Source organism: Colius striatus, chromosome 2 (genome assembly GCF_028858725.1).
Source record: "Colius striatus isolate bColStr4 chromosome 2, bColStr4.1.hap1, whole genome shotgun sequence".
In the NCBI taxonomy this organism is placed as follows: domain Eukaryota; kingdom Metazoa; phylum Chordata; class Aves; order Coliiformes; family Coliidae; genus Colius; species Colius striatus.
This window is the reverse complement of record NC_084760.1, coordinates 111,477,066-111,499,117: the sequence shown is the minus strand read 5'-3', so window position 1 is coordinate 111,499,117 and position 22,052 is coordinate 111,477,066. Positions and strand designations below refer to the sequence as shown.

At 49.2% G+C, this 22,052-nt stretch overlaps 1 protein-coding gene across 27 annotated transcripts in view; it reads right to left on the bottom strand.

Moving 5' to 3' along the window:
• LOC133624800 (uncharacterized) overlaps positions 1–22,052 on the bottom strand; it is a 118,215-nt gene that overhangs the window by 71,110 nt on the left and 25,053 nt on the right. For 9 of the 27 annotated variants that reach the window (XM_061989153.1, XM_061989154.1, XM_061989152.1 and 6 more), the window contains 9 exons: positions 21,906–21,945; positions 17,843–20,278; positions 16,309–17,412; positions 15,308–15,373; positions 13,665–13,753; positions 13,260–13,324; positions 12,528–12,679; positions 12,302–12,454; positions 10,527–11,191 (listed from right to left, as the gene is read on the bottom strand). In XM_061989153.1, coding sequence (XP_061845137.1) covers positions 10,872–11,191; positions 12,302–12,454; positions 12,528–12,679; positions 13,260–13,324; positions 13,665–13,753; positions 15,308–15,373; positions 16,309–17,412; positions 17,843–20,278; positions 21,906–21,945 — 4,425 coding nt within the window. In that variant the 3' untranslated portion in view covers positions 10,527–10,871. Of the gene's footprint in view, positions 1–841; positions 1,120–10,526; positions 11,192–12,301; positions 12,455–12,527; positions 12,680–13,259; positions 13,325–13,664; positions 13,754–15,307; positions 15,374–16,308; positions 17,413–17,842; positions 20,279–21,905; positions 21,946–22,052 lie in introns of those variants that run through there. The other 18 variants (XR_009818117.1, XR_009818120.1, XR_009818116.1 and 15 more) reach the window with 8 other exon arrangements.

Below are 22,052 nucleotides of genomic sequence, written 5' to 3'. Positions count from 1 at the left end.
ATGACAGAAAAGGGATTGTTTTCCTCCTCCTCTACAACTGGGAAAAATAAAGAGCAAACAGACCCATATTTTCAAGTGGTGCACTGTGTAGCTAACTGAACTAGCAACCAAAATGCTATGCAAAAGTTTCTGGTGTGCAGCAGGAGGATAACCTCTCAGCTGAGATGCAGCACGTGGCTCCTTCCCCAGGATATACTGACTGGCGCTGCTTTAAGCGATTTAATTTCTAGGAAATTCAAACCCCCACCTGAATGAGTTCCTGTGTGACCTACTCTAGGTGGTCCTGCTCTGGCAGGGGGGTTGGACTGGATGATCTTTTGAGGTCCCTTCCAGCTCTTGAGATTCTGTGAAATGTCCATCACTCCCTTCAAAAAAAATAAAATCTGATCACTTTAAATGCTCCAGGTTATAACTTTGAAACCCTGTCAGGTCTTTTCCATCATCTGTCTCCAGACTGGAAAGGAGAAGGAAATGACAAGGTCTGAGGGACATACAGAGGAACATAGAAATTCCAGAATAAAATTGCCCATCATCATTGTGACCATGTAGTTTAATTGCAGAAGCTAAGATTAAAATCCTATTACAGTTGTCATTATCAAACACATCTTTACTGCAACAGATCTTCCACATGTGCAGCCCACCATTAAGAGAGGCACTTTGGCTCAACATATTAGAAAACCTCTTAAATAAGTTGACGCTATTGCACTTACTGAGCCATGTGCAGATGTTTTTCTGCTGCATACTCCATCCCTATTTCCCCTTCCACCTCTGAGTAAGCCCAGAGCACTGCATAGCCCCAAAAAACAGCTTAAAACACACAAACCCACAATTACATGGTCCCACAGCCAATTACCACAAGTCAGACCAACACAAACTAGAGGGAAAATTAAAGCTCAAATGCCCAAAACAAGTCAAGCCACAGCTAAGCTGAATAATTTTAAGGGCAGGTCTAAAAACACACGTACTAGCACAAATATTTTGATGATCTCACTTCAGAGACTTCACCTCTGTCTCCCTCTTCAGGGCCATAAACAAAGTGAAGTCACTGGAAAAACAGCTTGAACTGCAGTACCCCAGGAGAAGAATGCTCTCTTCCTTGGAGTTTTGACTAATGAAGCCCTATAAAGCAAAAACATTTATGAACAAAACTAGGATAAAAACAGTATGTTTGTAGGGAGGGTTTAATATATCTTTCTGATCTAGGTGGACCTGCTTCTGCAGGGGGATTGAACTGGATGATCTCTAAAGATCCCTTCCAAACCCCTCCCATTCTATGATTCTATGATATGGAGAGTTTAATGTTATCCTCAGGGTGATTCTAAACCTGACTCCGAGGCTGAAACACAGGCAATGAGCAGCTGGGCACAGCCTTTTGCCTTCTGTAGGTTGAATCCTGGATTTTGCTGTAATGCTCAAAGCAAGTTTAGAGGCGGGGACAAGGTGGCTGATTGGTGCACAGTGGCAGTGCCTGCGCATCGCCCTGGGCTGAGCACCCATGTCCTGGCTGGCAGCTGCACAAGAATTTGGAGGGGGGTTGAGGGGATGAGGAAAGCTATAATTACATTTCTGCGACAGTAATTATGTGTATTTCACACAGCTTAGCAGATGTCATGTGGTACAATAGGTGCTGTGAAGAATACTCATTTATTAAGTAATTTATAGCATAATAATTAACAGCTAATCACTCGCAAGTTAAGATGCTCTGGGAACAGACCCAATTCACAGTATGTGCTGCCTCCTTCCAGGAAAATCTTGCTGTTTAGACAGTGCTCCTCACCCCCACAAAGCCTCCTTCTCCAGCCCCTGTGCTTGCACACATGGATCTGCAGGTAATAACTGTGTACATGGCAGCAGCTCAAAGGAAGAAATCAAACTCTCCTGTGATATCCACAGGGTGGGTGGGAAGCCTCAGCTGCTGCTTCTGAAGGCGTAGGGGATGAATGGCTTTTGAATCTGGCTAGAAGCAGCACACTGTCTTTTTACAAGAGAGCAGGCTTCGTTCCTCTGTTTTACCTGGTTAATTTAAAGCTTATGCAGATATATCTACACTCAGTGGATCCTCCACACCTTCCCACAGAGCATGGCAGTGCCTAACTGCAAACTGCCTCAGCCTCCTCACCTCATCCTTGTCCGTCCTAAAACCTGCATCACGGGGCAGCCTAATGGAAAGCTTTCAGCCCAAGAGCTGCTCAGATGTAAAGCCTCAGGCTTTCCAAGCCTGCCCTCCCCTGCAATGCCCATTTGCTGCCTTACTGCATGCCAGCTTACATGACTCGACCTGTGCCTTCTCTGGCAGCCCACCTCTGAAGTTGAAAGGATTTGAGGTCACTTGAAACCTCCACACACCTGGGATAGCCATCCCACAATCTGATTGGTAGCATTTGAGCTTTAAAGCCACTGTGGCTGGTTTTAAAAGGGCTAACCCATGTGAAAATCAGTAAGAAATCACTCCTCAGAAGCAGCTGGAGCTTTCCAGGAGATGGGGCTTTCCCCAGCATTCCCAAGTAATTTCTTGGCCATATTTACTGCATTTTTCCACCTTGCAAACACTCACTTGGGTGAGTATCATCCAAAAGCAGGTCAAGGGAGGTTTTTCTCCCTCTCTACTCTGCCCTGGTGAGGCCTCATCTGGAGTCCTGTGTCCAGTTCTGGGCTCCTCAGCTCAAGAGGGACAGAGTACTTCTGGAGAGAGTCCAGTGCAGGGCCATCAAGATGATTGGGGGACTGGATCATCTTCCTGATGAGGAAAGGCTGTGGGAACTGGGGCTGTTTAGTCTGGAGAAAAGGAGACTGAGGGGTGATGTTATTAACATTTACAAATATCTAAAGGGTGGGTGTCAGGAGGTTGGGACATCCCTTTTTTCTATAGTAGCTAGCAACAGGACAAGGGGTAATGGGATGAAGCTGGAACACAAAAAGTTCCATTTAAATATAAGAAAAAACTATTTCACTGTTGAGGTGAGGGAGCCCTGGCACAGGCTGCCCAGAGGGGTTGTGGAGTCTCCTTCTCTGGAAGTCTTCAGAACTCTCCTGGACATGTTCCTGTGTGACCTGATCTAGATGAACCTGCTTCTGCAGGGGGGTTGGACAGGATGATCTCTAAAGGTCCCTTCCAACCCTACCATTCTATGAAAATGCCACTGAATGTTCCTGCACTTGAGCTGATATGAAAAAGAGACTTTCTCCAGGGGGGCTTCCTTGGTTTGTGGTTTTAGTGCAACTTCAGCACTAAAACCACAGCAGCCTACTGCCATTCAGACCACAGCATTAAAGCCCTGTTTCCCCTTTGCCCTGTGTGCAGCAAAGCCCTAGAAGCACATGCCAGTGCTCAGTGGGGAACAAGGAGCCATACCCACCACACAGCATCACGCCAGCCCTCACAGAGGCATCTTCTGGCCATGTACTGATCAGAGGAAGGCTCTCATCCTCAGCTGGCATGTTCCTATGCAGCTCAGTCTCAGCTGCAGGTGCCAGAGCACAAGACCTGTGTGGTTCAGTCTGCTGTGCAGAGAAACTCCTTCCCCTTCCCACCACTTATGGCTGAGAGACTTTCAACTTCTTCACTTAACTGTGGGCTGTCCTCAGTCCTAGCCTCCACACCCAACTCCTGCTTGACCACCACAGAACTTGCTCTCACCTGTGTCTGCCACCACTGAAATCTACTGCGCCATTCCACGTGACAAAGGCATTAAAATATTCCCTTCATGAGTTTAACATTTGCCTTTGCAGATTGCTTGTAGGGAGCCTCCCCCTCATTCCTCTACCATGATACAGGCCACTGAAGAGATATATCACTACCACAGCCTTTTATTTCTTTCCTCTTTTAAGGAAAGCTGCACCAATCCCTATCCAGGGGCCCCTCCAAGCCATAATGATTTTCCTCACCCACCCAGTCCCACGACTCCCTGCATTTATTAACATCAGCAATAAGCTGAAGCCATTTTGCTATTTCTCTTGAGCTTCAGCCTTTGGCTTCATTCCAGACCAGAGGCAAGAAGAGGCAACTTGCTATGAGCCTTGACAACTTGCAAGGGCTTATTCCTGCCTTCCTATGGGGTTGTGAGGCTCATTGGAGCATCCACACTCTACTGTGAGGGATTGCTCAGAACAGCCCATATGTACCTTGCATGTAAAGGTCATGGCCAGGAACAGTTCAGTTTGGCAGAGAGAGCCTCTTACAACATCAGTGCTACAATACATAGCCACATGGCTGGCCAATTCAGTAAAGCTTAATGCAAGGCCAGTAGTATTTTAGCCTGTATTTTAGCCAGTATATCTGGTTAGAGCAAGCCCAGGGGTGCAGTCAGATTGCTCTGAGGAGATGGAGAAGGGTTGAGAAGAGCTTACCCATCCCTAGACATGGCTAATTTCATCCTGCCAAAGTTAGTGCATCGATGGCACTCAAAAGCATCCATAGGAAGAAGGCAGCTTTTTCTTCCCTTACCACTCCTTTTTAGATGCATTGTGTACAAATTACACTCTCAAGTGCTTTTCCAAAACTCTTTCCCAGGGAAAGCTTGCCTGGAGACTCCTTGGTAGCCCCTTCCCTGCAGAAGGGCTGCATGAACATCCACGTGCCATCAGAAATTTGCTGCCTGTATTATTCAGCAACTACAAGGAGAAGCAAGCCAACATCTCCAATGGCAAACATTTCCCTAGACACTTCTCCTGAGGTTTATTACCTCCTTGATTGGGTCTGTGCCAGGATCCTTGTTTCAGCAGGGAAGAAGCAGCAGACCGTGCCCCAGCCCACATAGCCTGTGTTCCCTCAGGCTGTGGGGTTTGTCCCAGGGCAGAGAGAGTCTGAGGGTGCCCCAAGTGCCTGGGTGCCACCTGCCCTTTCCACTGACACTACAATATGAAGCAGTGGCAGCAAAGGCTGAAGTGTCCTTCAGGTCGCTGATCTCGTCCCCACTCCTATCAATGTTTTTTTAACCACCTGTCCATGCAAATCCCCTCTTTCCTCACATTTACTGCTCTGTGATCCAGTACCTTAAATGAGGCCTTTGATGAACCTGAGGTTCTTCCCCAGTGTGCAGATGCAATGGAGCAGGAGGGTGAGAGGAGGAGGTCAGCGAGGAACAAGAGGAGGGATGTCCTCCTAAATCTGCCAGGGCACACAATGACACCTGAGCCTCTGGAGATATCCCTCAGCATGACAGTAACCTCAGTGATACTCCAGCCTCTACCAATAGGCAGATGTTCACAAGCAGCAGAAGGCACACAAGAGGTATCTCAGTAGGTTGCAATCATCCACATCCTTTTCCCAGCTTTCTCCTGGTTCTGGGGAAGGAAACCAAACTCTTTCCCAGCATCTCCCTTTGCAGCAATTCTCCCCACACATTATTTTCTGCTTTCACCACCAAGGCTAAGGCACCAGCCACAGTCACCACTTGTTGAGTGAGGTGTCTCCCATTCTTCTTGGCTTTTCTGATGAGGCAGATGCAAATGGATAGGGTGAGGGATCTCTCACAAGGAACTACCTCCACATCTTGTCCCCTAGCTTGATGATTCATGTCCAAGGACAGTGCTCTGTGGCTTTAGGTTTGCCCTGCCTGCTTCAAAACCCAGGGAAAAAAACCAATCAGATGAAATTGAAACATTTGAGAATGAGTTCAAATGGGGTTCAGTAAATGTCTTCAAAGAAAAAAAATCATCTGATGTTGAAATACTGTCCCTTCCTTGCAGCTCACAGGACATCCCCCAGTCTCCAGATAAATCACACACCTTCTGAAACCTCTGCTCACACCACAGTTACTCACTGATAATGCATGAGAGAACAGTTCCTGCTGCAAAAATCATACCAGGTGGCCCATAAATCACTGTGTCATTTGGTATGGCCAAGGGCTGTGAGTGAGCAGAGCACTGCACAGGGAGGTGACAAATTCATTTCAGATGTCAGAAGCAGCAGAGCTTCCAGTCCATCTCAGACTGCAGTGCCTGAATTCAGGCTCACAGATCCAGCAGATTTACTTTTTGTCTTGTTTTATTGCCTATTAACTTGCTCCACTACAGATGAGAAAGAAGAGCAGATGCCAATAACCTGACCTGCTGCAGAGGGAAGAAATTCAGTCCCTCTGATTTGACTTGGGAGAGCAGGAAAGGAGGGATGAGCTGTTCCTAAATCCAGCCTGCTGTTCAAGAAGCAAAGCAGGGCTGTGTGCAGCTCCTTCAGCCTCGGTGGAAAATAAAAAGCAACACTATTTGGGACTGAAGACAGTGGATATTTGTATCAGGGAAATGGCAACAGCTATAGCTTATGATAGGCTGGATGATAGCTGGATCTAAATCTTGCTGTGTTTTGCACATAGATCCCACATATGCCTTAGATGCTTCCAAGAAAAGTCTGACAGTTCTCCAAAGCACAGCCATGAGGGGCAGGTGCTGTCACTTCACACCAGATAAGGAGAGAGGCAGTGTGCCAGCTCCACCTCCTGCTCTCACCCTGAGCACTGATGGCTCTGCTGCTGCAGGGCGTTTGGCTGCAGCAAGCCCTGCCTGGGCACATAGTTCTGTAAGTCTTTGCTCCCCCTCCCTAGGCCAGCACCTGAGCATCAGTGGGACATTTTGTCTGGATAAAGGGCTTCAGGGAAAGACGATCCAGTGGGAGCCTCGTGCAGGGTGCAAGCAATGGGAATCAGAAATGACAAGCTGAAATCAGGTCTCATCTTTTCCTTGGACCACCAGGTCCATGTGGCTGGGCTTTTACCAGTGGAAGTCACAGGATTTCCCTCGATGGTTTTGAGGTTCTGAGTCCCTGGCATATAAGCATGGGAATGCACTTCTGAGTAGGGCATCCCTTTGCATTAGGCAAGGGTTACACCACATTTCCACAAAGGGGGGAAGCCAGCAAAGATGCAGCTAGCTGGCACCCTACCCAGGAACAGAAACCCTTCCAGTCTGCCCCCTCCTCCCTTCCTGTGCTGCACAAATCCAGCCTGAAACCTGTGCTCCATTAGTGACAGCTCAGCTGATGGTCTTTTTCAGGAATGACATCATCTCTTTCCCTCTGGTAGCATGCAGACCAAGCAAGCCAGTTCCATCCTTGTATCCTCATCTTTTCCTGCCAGGTGCTGCTGGGGTTGTGCTAACCACATGTTGGTCTGGGTGCAGGCAGTGCAGGCTCCCAGGGAGTTAAGCCCCAACTCCCTCCTGGGGTGGATTATCTCTGTGGTACACTGTAACATCACTGAGGATACACCTCCCAGCCATAACACCAGAGCCACGATGAGCCATTAAGTGCAATTCCACAGCACTGCCAGAAGTCCAGCTGTGCTCTGCAGTCGCTTAACGCTGCGTGTAGAAGATGATCTGCTTGTTAATGAGACAGCTACAACACATGGGGCTGGGAACCAGTACAGCATAGATCTGATTTTTTAAGCATGTAAAACACTTAATGTCCACTATGTCACAGCATGGTAGGGTTTTGAAGGGACCTCTAAAGTTCACCCTATCCAACCCCCTACTAAACAGGTTCCCCTCCATCAGGTCACGCAGGAACGTGTCCAGGCAGCTTTGGAAACCTCCAGAGAGGAGCCTCCACACCCTCCCTGGGCAGCCTGTGTCAGGACTCCCTCACCTCAACACCAAAGAAGATTTTCCTTATGTTTAAGTGGAACTTTCTGTGTTCCAGCTTATGTCCATTACCCCTTGTCCTGTCACTGGACACTACAGAAAAAAGTGTCTCCCCATCCTCCTTTGTGACCAAAACCAAATGTGTAAGTCTTTCAATCTCTTTTCAGATGCATCAGTTAAAAAAAATGAAGACAACCACTCTGTGAAGAGCAAGAGGCCTCCAGCCCATCATCTCCATGTACAACACAGCATATAGCTACACCCCAAAGCATTGATGCCATGACTGTAAGTTGCCAATCAGTCATCCCACCCACCCTGCACAAGGAATGCTGCAGAATGTCTCCCTGCTTTCCCCAAACATAGATCTCCATTCACCCCCATAGAGCACCTCTGCTTTGAGGATCACAGGGGTTGGTATTAGGAAAAGTTTCTTCACTGAAAAGGTTAAACACCAGCACAGGCTGCCCAGGGAGATACAGTCCCTATCCCTGGAGATAATTAAAAGCCATGTAAACGAGGTGCTGAGGGCCATGGTTTAGTGGTAGGCTTAGCCATGTGAGGTTAGGGGTTGGAGTCCGTGATATAAAGGTCTTTTCCAACCACAGTTTTATGATTGCTCACCCCACAGCAGTCACAGGGCTGGGAATAGGCCCCTTGCCTTGGTCTGGCCTACAAGGCAGGACAAACCTTACTCCTGTGAGGCCAATCACAAAGCCCATCTCTAAGTCTGCATTTTCCTCACAGTGCCTGACCTTGACCACCACATTGTCTTCTCCAAAATCACAGAGGCAATCACAGTTGAAACTGAAAGCCCTGTGAGCATGTGGCTTGCAGCAGTCCCTTTCCACCTCAGGTCACCTTGCTATCTCCCTCCAGAGCCATACACTCAAAAACCCAGAGAAAAGTAAAGCTTTAAAGACAGAAAAACACACACTTTTTCAGGCTTCAAGACGAGCACCTCTGCCTACCCACTATTTTCTGGGGCAGCCCAGCTGCCATGAGCTCTGGAAAGCACCAGCTGCATTCCCAGTGTGGGTTACCCCTTCATCACTTGGTGAGCAATGTTGGGAACATCCAGCTTCTGAGTCTTTCCAGCAGCTGTGCAGTGGTGGGAATTCCTCTGCTCTTAAAAATGGGACAAACCATGCTGTGGCCAAGGGGAAGAGTGAGATGCACTGATTTAATAACTGGCCCAAGGATGGCAGCTCAAAGTGCTGGTGGAAAGCAAGTTGGTACCTTTGATTCACTCCTGGATGGCACCACAGGCTTGGAGAGATACAACAGTTTTCAGTCACCTGCTCAATATTACAGGAGCAGAGTCTGAAGCTCACTCTGCTCCTGGCAAAGCTGGAAAGTCAGCAGAAATATCCATCTGGTCATGAGTTTTGTTTTCAGGATCCACACCTTACCTTACTGGGAGAGAAGAGAGCTTGCAGCCTCAAGAGCCCCCAGTCCCCCTTCACAGAGCCAAGGAGGGAAGAAGGAAGGAGGTGACTGACCAAACCCAAGGCCAGGACAAGGGCAGTATTATTTTAGCCCCTGCTGCTTTTCTTTGACCTCAGCAGAGAAACAAACACACTCTGCACAAACACATTAATGGTTTCCTTCTCTTTAGGATGGAAAATTACACACACTTATCTGCCTCCCAGGGAGACATTTGCATTTAATTCTCTGCTATTTGCAAATACTTGGAAAACTAGGCATAGAAAAAGCTGGGTAAGAGCTGATTGCTCCGTGTGTGTCAAAGGAAGCAGCGATCAGGATGTCTTTGGGAGGCCTATTTTTGTCTAATCTTATTGGTACCAAAACCTGGAGGGCACTAAATAGCACTGAAGTGAGTTGCTGAAGGGAGAGCATGTGCAGAGAGGTGTTCCTTCTGCTTTGCATATCTCTGCAGGCAGCAGGGCCCCATCAGCACCAACTGATTTGGATGAGCCTCTTCTTGCAGAACAACACCTTTACCCCTCACCAGAGGGGTACAGCTGCCATCAGCCAGGCACTGGGGGTGATAATTTCTTTATCACCTCAGTGCAAGGAACATGGTCTTGCCTGGTTTTACCCAACATTGGCATTTATCATGCCCCAGTTTGTACTGTAGCCCACTCCTTTGGCATATCCCCTTCCACGCTGGCTGATGTTGCTTTGCCCATGATTCAACAGCTGAGATGTAGGAATTGCTTTTTATGCAGAAGGATGGAAAACACTTGTTCTAGGGAAATCTGAGGTCCCTTTTTCCTTCTTCACCAATTCTCTGCAGAGAAATCCAGAAGCTCCTTTTCCAGCTCCTTTCAGAGCTCAGCCTGGAGAGCAGCCGCTGAGCTGAGCACTCTCTTGTGCAAGCTGCTTCATTCAGCCTGCACCTCCACACCACATCTTGGCCAAAGCTGGTCAACATGTGCAGACCCCACCCCTGAGCTGCACTAACCAGTCCTATTTCACCCAGGGAGACCCAGCTCCAGCTGTGGCCCACATCTCGCAGCCCCTGCTCGGGCTAGTGCAGGCGCAGCAGCCCTTGCTGGTTTTTTTTGGTGGCAGACAGTGCCCTCCAGTGGGACATTTGCCACCACACCACTGCACAGCTTCCCAGAAAGAAACAAACCAAGCAAACCCCACCGATTCGATTTTCAAATCCCTAAGCTAGACCAATAGAGAAGTTACAGACCTTCAAGCTGCAGGATGAGCTGGGGACCCAACTGTGCTTTACTGCCAGAGAGAAGGATTTAGTTGGACATGGTGCCTTTTGCAGCCAACATCTCAATAACCAGTATTCATGTCAACAGCAAAACTCCTGTCCCCTGTAAGCTGGGTAGGAGTCTCTCCAGAAACTTTAAGTTGAGCTCTGGGGGGTATTTCTGAGCCAGGCTGGAAGAACTCCCCCCCCCCCCCCCCCCCCCCCAAAATCTTCAGGGCATGCCAGAGCTTCCCATAGAGCTTTGCCTTAGGGGCAGGGGAAAGCAGGCAGCACTAAGCACAGATGCAGAATACTTTTTAATTCCTTAAATTAAGCACCAAAACATCTTATTTCCTTTTTTCCTTAAAAAAACCAAATAACATAAGTGTTTAATTTGGACTTGCTGACAGTTATGCACAACTCTTGAGGAAGGCAAGTCAGGACAAGATGTACAGGAGTGTGGGACAAGCACTTTGCTTCCCAAGCTGAGTATTAAAACAAAACTGAATTCCAAGAAGAGGAAGGCTGTGGTGAGATATTTGTGGCCCTCACCAGAAAGGGGTTTGCACAGCTTGTGTTGGACAGGGAAAGCAGGTACCAGGGCCACAAGAGCCTCAGGACAGGCTCAGAGCGGAGGGGACTGGTCCTGAAAGCCCTGGTACGCCCGGTCAGGGTGAGCCCGGACAGCCCACAGCCACTCAGGGGGCCTGGCCCGCAGCTTCAGCTGGAAGGGGTCGAGGTGTAGGCACTGCCCCAGGTCATGCAGCTCCATGGCTGGCTCCTCTGCAGCCCTCACCGGCGGCTCCTCAGGGCTTGGGCTCCTCCTGCCATGCTGCTGCTGCCTGGAGGCCCTGCACAAGGCCACGGCAGCCACCAGCATGGCCAGCACAGCCACAATGGCTGCCCCCACCAGCATGTCAGCGTGGCGGAGGAAGATGCTGATCCCTGCAAGAAAAGGGCCACGGCCTGGTCCTGCTTGTCTCAGTGGCTCCCGCTGTGCTCACAGCCCCCCCAACATCATGGTCACAGTGAGAAGACCTAGAGCTCCTCCAGGAAGGTCACTGTCTCACCTGCTGCCCTCCAGAAACCCTCATAGCCACCCCTGAGGCAGAGCATCCCTCCCAAAACTCCGGCCCAAAGAAATATGTAGACCCAGAGACAGCCCGCAGGAGCAGCATGGGGTTAGTGCTACCCCAGGAGAGCCCCAAAAGAGCAAAGCCCTTGCCAAATCCATGTGCAGCTACACAGATGCTAGAAGACCCATCACCATTCCCCATCCAGCCCCAAAAGGACCCTTCTTGACTCAAGCAACAAACACACGTTCACAGTTATTTTTATCTGAATATAACAATATCCAGCTGCTCCTGGGTAGGCTTAAACTAACTGGTTAATGAATTTGGAGCTAGGAGGACAGATGAGAAATGCCTTTTGTCTGCAAGCTCACATTCAGGTTTAAGCCACTTGCAGTGCCGCAGAGATGAGTAGTTTTGGTAAAGTAGCAGCAATGTGTTGAGGACATGCTGCAGAATTCATTGCTGCCTTTCAGGCTGGGAGGCCCCCTGCAAGATGGAATTAGCCAGCTCTGATTATAGTCAAGCATCACATGCCATCTGCTTAGCCTTATGTCAGATACGTCAGGAGAGAGCTGGGGTAAACACCAGGAACACCAGTGTATTTTTCACTAAGATCTACACAGTGTGACAGAAGACCTCAAGGCACCCTGAGGATTTGCTGATCACATCAGCCACAGCACAGATAACTCAGAAATCACCCTGAGCCACACTTTGCTTTTCTCCTTTGAGCACAAGGCTCTCCTCCTAACTTCGATACCTACACTGCCTAAACCTCACCGTTCCTCCCCTCAGTTTCCAAAAGGATCACTTTTGCCTCCAAGTCTGCTCATGGCTGAAAACAACTCTCAAAGAGCTCTTAATGCCAAAGGAGGGAGAGCCAATGGGTACTACCATCTGGGAATTGCCTTGGAAAGATACCCATCACCCACAGAAAAACCCCCAGCCATAGGAGAAAGCATGTAGCCACTGCTTTGTCCTTTACCTGAGAGGGGAGGGCGGATGCAGAGGGTGCCAGACTTGGTGGGAGAATGATCTTCATACTCCTTTTTGCAGCGGCAGAGGTAGGTGCCCACACCATTGAAGCACTCTGCCCCCTCCCCACAGAGGCTGACCCCAGCCCTGCACTCGTTCACATCTGTAACAGGGGAAGAGGTGCCCTCAGGCTTGGCATAAAAAGGGTTTATCCCAGAGAAAAGCAAAGCACCCACCTTCAACATACAGCGAAATGAGCTGCAGCTTCTCCACTCCTGCCGAGGTGCCAAGCAGCTCCTGCAGCTGAGAGTGCAGGAGCAGAGACACATTTCTCTCCTCCGGCTTCAGGTGCAGCCAGAAGGTGAGGAGCAGGTTGGCATCACTGGTCCTGCAGGCAGGGGAGAGCCCAAGGTGAGGTGGGCAGGCTCAGCTCTGAAAGCCCAGTGCAACATTCCACCCACGGAGGTTAGATCAAGAGCTGCAGGCTCTTGCAAAGGTGATTGGTGACAGCTTTGCACTTGGACCAAGAGAAAAAGGAAAGCCTGGTAATGGCTCTTCACTTGGAGATAGGCTGAGGTGACTGGATATTCATATAAAGCAAATTGTAGTGGCAATTCACAGCCCCAAGTCAGCCTCAACAAAATGTGGCAGGAACCCTGCTGACAGCTCCCAGCTTTCTCCAGCAAACACTGTGGTGGGCACGAGCATCCTTCATTTCCTCCAGAATTTAAATCCATATTAGACCTATACAGGCTCTAGCCAACACTAAACATCAACTTTCACCACCTTTCCTCTAGAAAATAGATGTTTTTTTCTACTTTCAGGACAAGTTACAGATCACAGGAAAGGAGCAAGGCTGGTTCTGTGCCTGGGGAAGGAAAATGAGAAGCAAAGCCACTGCTGTTCAAGAGATAATACAGGTTGTAGGAGAATCACCTGCCAGGCCAGCAACTCAGAAGTAACCCTACCTTTTGATTTCCTTTAACTTTATTTCATTGACTCTGTTGGTAGAAAGTTTCAGGTTCTCCTGGATCTGCAAAGGAACAGTGACCAGTGCTGATTTGATGTTTGATAGGCAGGAGTATGGCAACGGTTTTTCCCCAGACCACCTCCCCACCTTGCTCTTCCCCCTTCACAAGCCACTTGGGATGCATTAGATGCTCCATAGCCCAACTGCTCTGAGCCTCTTCTCCAGGAGAACACTAACTGCTCCCATCTACTTAGCTTCAGTTCAACCCCCCACAAACACACAAGGTCATTTGGGAAAAGGAAGGGCAATAGTAACCCCAGGTACACACAGCATGGTCTCTTTCAGTTGAAGATCTGGGGCATCACATTTGCTTTTCCCCCCCACTTCCCATGCCCAAACTCACATGGTTCTTCATAGATTCAAGGAGATCACTTCCACTACGAGAAATCCAGTCCTTGGATTTGATTTCAGTAGTTACTTCAAACAGCACATCTACCAGGAGACACAAGGTTCTACCATGTTTAAGTTCACACAACAAAACATAGGCTCCTTAAATGAGTCAGTTCTTCAACATCAACACCAGCAGAACATGCTTGTGTCAGCCAGGGACACACAGGTAGTAACAGGTGAAAACAAACCTTTGCCAATGCTGATTCTGAATACTAGAACTGCTCTTTCATCAAAAAGCATACAAAGCATTAACGTGGAGCAGCTCTGCAGAGAGGAACGTGGGAGTTCTGGCAGTCAGCAAACTACACATAAGCCACCAATGTGCCCTGTGGCCAAGAAGGCCAATGGCATCCTGGGATGCATCAAGAAGAGTGTGGCCAGCAGGTCAAGGGAGGTTCTTCTCCCTCTCTACTCTGCCCTGGTGAGGCCTCATCTGGAGTCCTGTGTCCAGTTCTGGGTTCCTCAGCTCAAGAGGGACAGGGAACTGCTGGAGAGAGACCAGTAGAGGGCTACAAAGATGAGGGGATTGGAACATCTCTGTTAGGAGGAAAGGCTGCCAGAGCTGGGAACCTTCAGCCTGGAGAAGGCTGAGGGGGGACCTTACCAACACTAATAAACATCTAAAGGGTGGGTGTTGAGAGGACAGGCCCAGTCTTTGTGCTTTGGTGCCCAGTGACAGGACAAGGGGTAACAGGCACAAGCTGGAACATGGGACGTTCCACTGGAACATGAGGAGAAGCTTCTTTGCTGTGAGGGAGCCCTGGCACAGGCTGCCCAGTCTCCTTCTCTGAAGGTTTCCAAGCCTGCCTAGACATGTTCCTGTGTTACCTGATGGAGGGGAACCTGCTTTAGCGGGGGGTTGGACTGGATGATCTCTAGAAGTCCCTTCCAACCCCTGCCCTTCTGGGATTCTGTATCTGATCACACTCCCATTTCTTTACCTATTGTCTTTCCAAAGGTGTCGTCATAATTTGTGATGGATTCCAAAAGCCTGCTTCTCACCCATCTCTGGGATCAGCTCACATAAACTGCTGGGGTCTGGCTGGATCCAGCTGGCACAGATTTGCCAGAGTCTGCTGTTTAAAGCCTATTTATTCAGCAATATTTCTCCTGCTCAAAGCTCAGGCTCCATCTGTATTGACTCCTTTTTGCAAGCTGTCTGTGTGGCTTGCTCTGCGACGCAGCCCAATATTGTGCTGCTTAGTTGCTAATGCCCTCATGAAGTTTTGCTTCTGTCCCCAGTCTGAGGAGCAGCACTCCTGCAGGTTTCTGATGCAGGTAGTCATGAGACACCCACTGGAGTATTTCAGAAGAATTAAGGCTCATTAGCTTGGAAAAAAAATCTTTGAACAGCCAATAAGAAATGCTTGACCTCAACCAAGCATTCATGTCAGAGTCAGTGTGTGAATTCAGGTTTCCCCAAGGTAAGCACAAAGTGGCCAAAACACAACTGCAGAATTACAGTGATACCTTAAAAAAATCAAGATCTTTGAAGTGGTTACTGCTCAGAAGCACCTTCCACTGCTTGCTGAACAATAAGCAGGTGAAGTGCACACACACAACACAACTTAGAGCAGTGTTTCAAGATGTGCTCACCTCCAGGGTGGTGTTGGGATTGCAATACTGTGTCATTTTCCAGAGATGCCAGGGCAGAAAACAGATCTGTCAGAGAAGAAAAAGGTCCATTAGGCAAGTGTCACTCTTCTTGCAGAGTGTCCTGTGCCAGCTCCTACTTGTGTTACTCATAGTGAAATTAAATATCAAGCTCTAAATGCAATCTACTCCACAATGGGAAGTGTACTTCAGAAAGGAATCACCCCAATACCCCTCATTCCCATTTCTGGATGAAGCTTTTTCCCTGTGAAGCCACCAGAGCTCCTACCACAGAGCTGCCTTGGACTCCAATGGAGCAAAGCAGCTGGGGTACTAGGTGCCAGCAGCTGAAAGAGCTAAATAAACTATTCCACACAACTATAAAGAAGGGGGAAGAACCATTTGGAGAGGAGGAAACATGAACTGAAAACTTTTCTACTTTCAGACAGAAATTAATACATATCAGTGTCTAAATATTCATGTGAAAAAAATCTACCATCAGCTCCTAAGCTTTCTTAGGAGACAAAAGGCTTTTTTTTTTGGTCCCTCCAATCTAATTTATAGAGCTCCAACTCTATTTCCATGGCTAAGAGAACCGTGCCAGGCTACAGCTGTGGGAATCTGTGCAAGCTGGAGCTGTTTCACACCAAGACAGGCATTCACAGCCTGCACTGGGTGTGAAGTCACAGCTGAGAGGCTGGCTGCTCCAGGGATAATTCAGAGTACTTGGATTAGGACCCTGTCTCTGTCTGTTATGAGGAACATCAGCCCACAGATGCCTGTGTTGCAACAGATAATCCTTTATTCTCAAGTACCACCTTCCTTGGATTACAGGAGGAGTCCAGAGTGCTACCACAGGGACCAGCTGAAGGTGACAGCCATGTCTACAAATAAAATCTCTTGAAACAATGCTGCATCACTGGAAATGAATGTTGCACAGTGCCAGGCTTCAGTTCAGCCACAAATAACCCCCAAAAACACCTTACCAAAGATAAATACCTTACCTAAGAGCTCTTTGTCCCCTTCTTCTGGAGACATCACACCTCCAGCAGTCACATTAGGAGAGGGGTAGAGAGAAGGTTTTGTGCTCGTGTTTAGCAGTGGCTCTTCCAGCACTGATGCCTGTGTGGGGTGTGCAGCAGCAACCACTTCTTCTGACAGGCCGTCCTTGGCCTGACCCAGGCTAGATGATTTGGCAGAGACACTTCTGTTGCTGTTGGGCATCTCTGAGGAAGGAATGACCACCGAGGAACATGGGGCTATGGTGACCAGAGCAGACACCAGCTCCTCATCCCCCTTGGAAGGCCCCAAAGCAGACAGCTCAGCTTTAGACCCATTGCCTTGCCTAGTTGGAGATGGCTCCATCAACACTCCGTCTTTGGTTCCTCTGCCCTTGGTGCTGTCATCCTTAAGGGTCCTTTCCAACTCTCTTTTACTCAACAGCTGACCACATTCATTCAGGTCAAGGTTGTTCAGGTCAGCACCAGACTGAGCATCTACCACAAGATCAGGAGGGTCTTGAGCCTCCTCATCTGGGCTCACAAGCTCAGGCTGGATCCTGCCAGCAGAGAGAGCACCTGATGGGCCCAAGGAGGCTTTCAGCATGGTCAATAAACCTTTTGTTACTGCTGTCCTCTGGCTCCCTTTTCTGGAGACCTCCTGAAAGGGTTGTTGGGGAGCTATGATATCATTTGAAGAGCCTACAGTTTCAGAATCTCTGAACACATAATACTGTCCTTTAAAATGTTCATATTGATGGCTTGGGGAACCACTCCCTGACAGAAACAAAACATGGACTGCAGCAGCTTGTGCGGCGAAGACGAGAGTTCCTCGGTTGTGACAGGCATACACCACCTTGGTTTCCACACTTGATGAGACCCCCTGAAAGATTATCTTGTCCTGGTTCTTGCCACAGCCATCGCTCCCCTGGAAGCCCTGGATGTAGATGACAACGTGCTTCTGGGAGCCTGCCACTATGGTCCAGTTGCACCAGATGGTGGTTGTCACATCAGCGTGCAGGGGCAGAGAAAACATCCCAGAGCCATCCCGAAAGACAAGGTGGCAGCTCCTGACAGGGGAGTACTGCATTGCCCAGGGAGGTCCTAGCTCTGACATATCAGAAAGGAAAGGCATAGGCAACAGTTACCATATGCACCAGAACATGGAAGAGCCCCATTTAAAACCTGCTGTTTAAAAACCAGAAGAGGCTCCATTTAAAACCTTCCCCTGCTGCAAGATTTCAGTAGTTTCATCCCCCAGAGCCACATTTTAGCTCTGTGGCCAGAGCTGAGTCCAGACCCCAGCTGCTCTGCAGGGATCTGGCCCTTTGCAGCCCACTCAACTCTCAGCAGCTTGAGTTATATGATTTTGTTTCCAACAAAGCTTTGGCCAACAAAAAGCCTGTCCCTCCCCACACAGCTGGGCTACACTTGCCAGGCTGGGGCTGCAGAGTACAGCTGCAGCCTTGCCTTTGCCCCCACCAGGTACTTCTGCCTTCTAAAGATAACTTATACCAAAATGAGCCACAGTGAGACCTACCAGCATGTGTCTGTTGCTGTCCTTCTGGTACCTCGGTGTTTCTGGATGCAGAATCAGAGAGCTCTGGAAGCTTTTGGCCTCTTGACACTGTTTCTCCCTCCTGGGCCACAGGAGAGCCAGAGTGTGCAGGAGTGGCACTGGAAGAGGAATTTCTCCACTCTCCTGCACCCACTTGAAGAGCTTTGGTGGTTTTCTGCACTTTAAATCCACCAAGGATGGAGGGAAAAGCCAGTTTGTCACTAGCACCTGTGCCCTGATGCTGCGCAGGCACCACACGACCCTCTCTCCTCACTCCCCAGGTGTCAGGTAGGGAAGGTGATGCCAACCCAGAGCCCCTGCTCTTGTGATCCTCAGGCCAGGGAAGCCCCACTCCAGGCTTTGGATTGGTGACAGAAGCTGGGGAAGGACCTCCAGTTGGCAAGCCCAGAGGGGCTGAAGCTTCTTGTTGGCCACCTGTTTTCTCCAGAACCTGCTTTTGGATCCCAGGGTGAAGGCATCCGGGAGACCCATCTGCACCCAGTTCAGAGACTGCTGATGGGTGGCAGGGTGGGGAAGGGGAGACCATCTCCTGTTCTTCTGGGCTAGCTGGTGAGATGCCTGCCCTTTGCCTGAGGCTGCTGGGCTCCAAATGCAAAGCTGCTGGTGGAGAGATCACCTTGGACACAGGCTCTGTACCCAGAGGAAGAGGTGGTTCAGGGATGACATCAGTAGAGCCAAAGTCTGCAGGGACAGGTTCTGTGCAGGAGACAACCAGCACAGGGACTGTTTCTGTCCGTAGGGTGGAAATGGCAGTGGAAGGATGCTCCAGCCTGGTTGACAAAGGGGGTACAACCAGCCCTGGCTGTGCAGCTTGGTCACTTTGGTGGCAGCAGCTTTTTACACCCAAGGAAGGCCCATGAGCTTTCTCAGCAGCTGGACTGACATGTGCTTGGGCATGTTGGGGAAGGCTCACATGGTCTGTAAGGGCTGAGTGCAGGACACGACTGCTCTGGCCACGCAAATGATGATGCTCTTGCAGAATGTCCCACGGTGCTGTGGGATGCAATGCTGTTTCCCCCCTGACAACTCCCCTAAAACTTTCCAAGGAGGAAATATCCATGAGCCTCTTATATTGGAGGCTGTTTTTTTCCAGCTCAGGTTGAGTGATGGGCAAATGCCTAGAACAGCTTTGGCATCTTTGGCTTTTCTCAGGCAGCAAATGTGAGTAGTCCCTGTTTACCACTTCATAGGGGCTACTCAGGCTGGCCATCAGGCCCTTGGCAAGGGCATCAGCATCCCCCACTGGGATGTTTGACTGAGGGTAGCTTTCTTCCTTCTCCAAGTTGACTGTGCTGAGCCCTCCAGACATGGTGGTATCTGTGTTCTCTTGGCTTCGTCTTCTGCCAGGGGACAAAGATGACAAGTGAGCAGCCAAATCCATGTGACTTGTGCATGTTGGTTTAATCATAAATTTTAGGTCATTCAGATCTTCCAGCCTCGAGGTAGGGTGCAGGATGGACTGGCTGCTCTCCAGAACTACACCTGCTGGCTGCAAAAGAGGCTCTGCTACCTGCAAGGCACCAGGCAAAGGAGTTTCCAAAAGCACACTTGAAAGCCTGGGCATGTAACCAAAACCCACAGTCACGTCCCCACTCACAGAGAAACTCTGCTCCCAGCTATCCTGTGCTGCAGTGGGGATTATACCCTCAGGGGTTCCTCTGCTTTGAGCTTTCTCGCAGCACCTCAGACCTCCTGGTAGCTCAGACCCCAGCACATAAGGAGCTTTTCTCTCCAGGGGTGGAGTCCTCACTAATTCATATGGGTTGAGCTCAACAGGACTTCTCAGAGCCATAGTACCCAGCATGGTCCCTCTTCCCTGCATCAATCCACTGCTCAACACCATGGTCTTGCCAAGGTTCACGATGCTACGTGTGGTTGCAAAGCCCAGCACATCTCTAAGTTCTTCAGCCCATCCAGACTGAAAAATACCATCTTGCTTTGATAGTTTTGGAGCAGGAGTTTCATAAGCCACGTCATCTGTGGAAGAAGATTCACCTTCCTGATCTTGGAAGATGTAGTACTTTGCTTTAAATTGTGTGTCTCTGCAGTTTGGCCAGTACCTCTTCAGCAGCACAACGTGGACAGCCTGGGCAAAGGTGGCAAAAACATGCATCTCCTTTTCCCAACAAGCATAAACCACACTGCTTTCCACCAGTGACGAAACTCCTTCAAACAGGATTTTGTCCTCATTTTGGTTGCAACTCTCCTTAGTGGTAAAGCCCTGAATATAAATGACTATGTGCTTTTTGGATCCTGCCCAGATCGTCCAGTTGCACCAAAAGCTTATGGGGGATTCACCATGGTATGCTGGAGGAGAAAACTCCCCACGTTTGTCTTTCAGGACTCTGTGGCAGCTTCTTATAGGGACATATGCCAATATCCAAGGAGAGACTGACCCTGCAAGACAAGCAGCAACCACTTCAGGTTTTCCTCTATCTCCAGTCCCCAGCTACCAGTCTTCACCTCCAGAAATTGCTTTCATGCACTCTTACCTCCTGGTTCTGCTACCTCTCCTTCTCAGTTGCCAAGCAACACACAAATCTATCATCAGAAGAACAAGCAAGTAGCCCTGTATCAGGTCCTGACTTCGAGGGGAGGTGTCCACCTGAGCAGGCACCTACACAACAGCCCAGGGCTTGCTTAAAACTGCCATTCCTTCCAGTCCAAGTCACTATTTCCACTCACATGTGCCAGTAACCTACTCCAAACCTCCTCCCCATCGATGCTCACCCCAGCAGTATGTGCAGCTCCAGAGTACTCAGAAGGCCGAGGACAGGCAGAGAGGCCCTAGCCACCCCCTGCCCCATGAATAGCTTGGCTGTACCTCCACTGTTACTACCCCAGAGCAGGGCTTGCTCATGTAGGAGCACATAGGCCTCAGCACAGCTACACTGTTGGTGCTGCTTGTCCCAGCAAGGCAGGTTCCCATAGGGACCTTTAAAGTTCATCTAGTCCAACCCCCTGCAATGATCAAGGACACCTTCAACTGGATCAGGCTGCTCAGAGCCCTATTCAACCTGACCTTGAATGCTTCCAAGGATGGGGTATCTACCACCCTTTTGGACAACCTGTGATGGTGTTTCACCACCTTATTTGTAAAAACAGTATTCTTTTAACCTAAGTCTACCCTCTTTCAGTTTAAAACCATTACCCCTTGTCCTTGTCCAGCTGCAAGGTCAGACTAGTGAGGGATCAAAGCTAAAGGCTTGGGGAATTGCCACATCAGGCAGAGTTATAAAAGCAACATGAGTGCTATTATGTTTGGTTTCTGAGCACAGGCAACCTTTGTTGTTTATACACACACAGAGCTAGAAGGTAGTGCTGTCCTGAAGGCATTTTCAACCCCTTTGCTTTAAAGAGTTCAGCCAAGCAATATGCCCTCACAGCCTTATTAAGATGAGGAACATCAGCATCTCACCACAGCTAATTAAGACCTCAAAGTTGAAAACACCTTCCTTTGAGCAGGAATAATCTTTCCCAAAAACACTATCACAAAAAGCTAGAAGAGCCAAGAGACAGCAATAGGTTTACCCTACAGGAGTGTAATTAAAATCTGGAGTGAACTTTTGCTACTTGTTTTAATTGCTGCCTGACAGTGATTTGCTGGAGCACTCAGCTCCTGCCTCCGGGTTCCTGCTCTATGGTAGAGGTTTGGCAGCTGCTGTCTCCCAAGTGAGCATCAATTCTTCTCTCCCCCAGCACTTGGTACCAGCCTTGTCCCCTTCACTGTGCCAGGCTGCCCAGGGAGGTGGTGGAGTCCCCATCCCTGGAGATATTAGACACCGAGATGAGGTGCTGAGGGACATGGGTTAGTGATGAGCTTGGCAGCGTGAGGTGAGTGGTTGGACTCCATGATCTTAAAGGTCTTTTCCAACCAAAATGACTGTGAATCCCTCCCCACACCACTCTGGGGCCAGATTGTTACTCCTGCCTTTCCACACTGCAGCTTGAGGTACCCAACAAATTTTGGAGATTATTTATTCAAGGTAAAAAGAATAAGCCTAGGATAAGAATTGACTCTTACCAGTTTTAACCTTCTGGTATTCCTGAGAGGACTCACAGGCCTACAAAGAACGCAGAACATTATTGCAGAGCCAGGTACCACTGCCCAGCCCAACAGGAAGGGAGTACTAAATGCTCAGTGTGCTGCTTGCTTGGGGATTTACCTGCA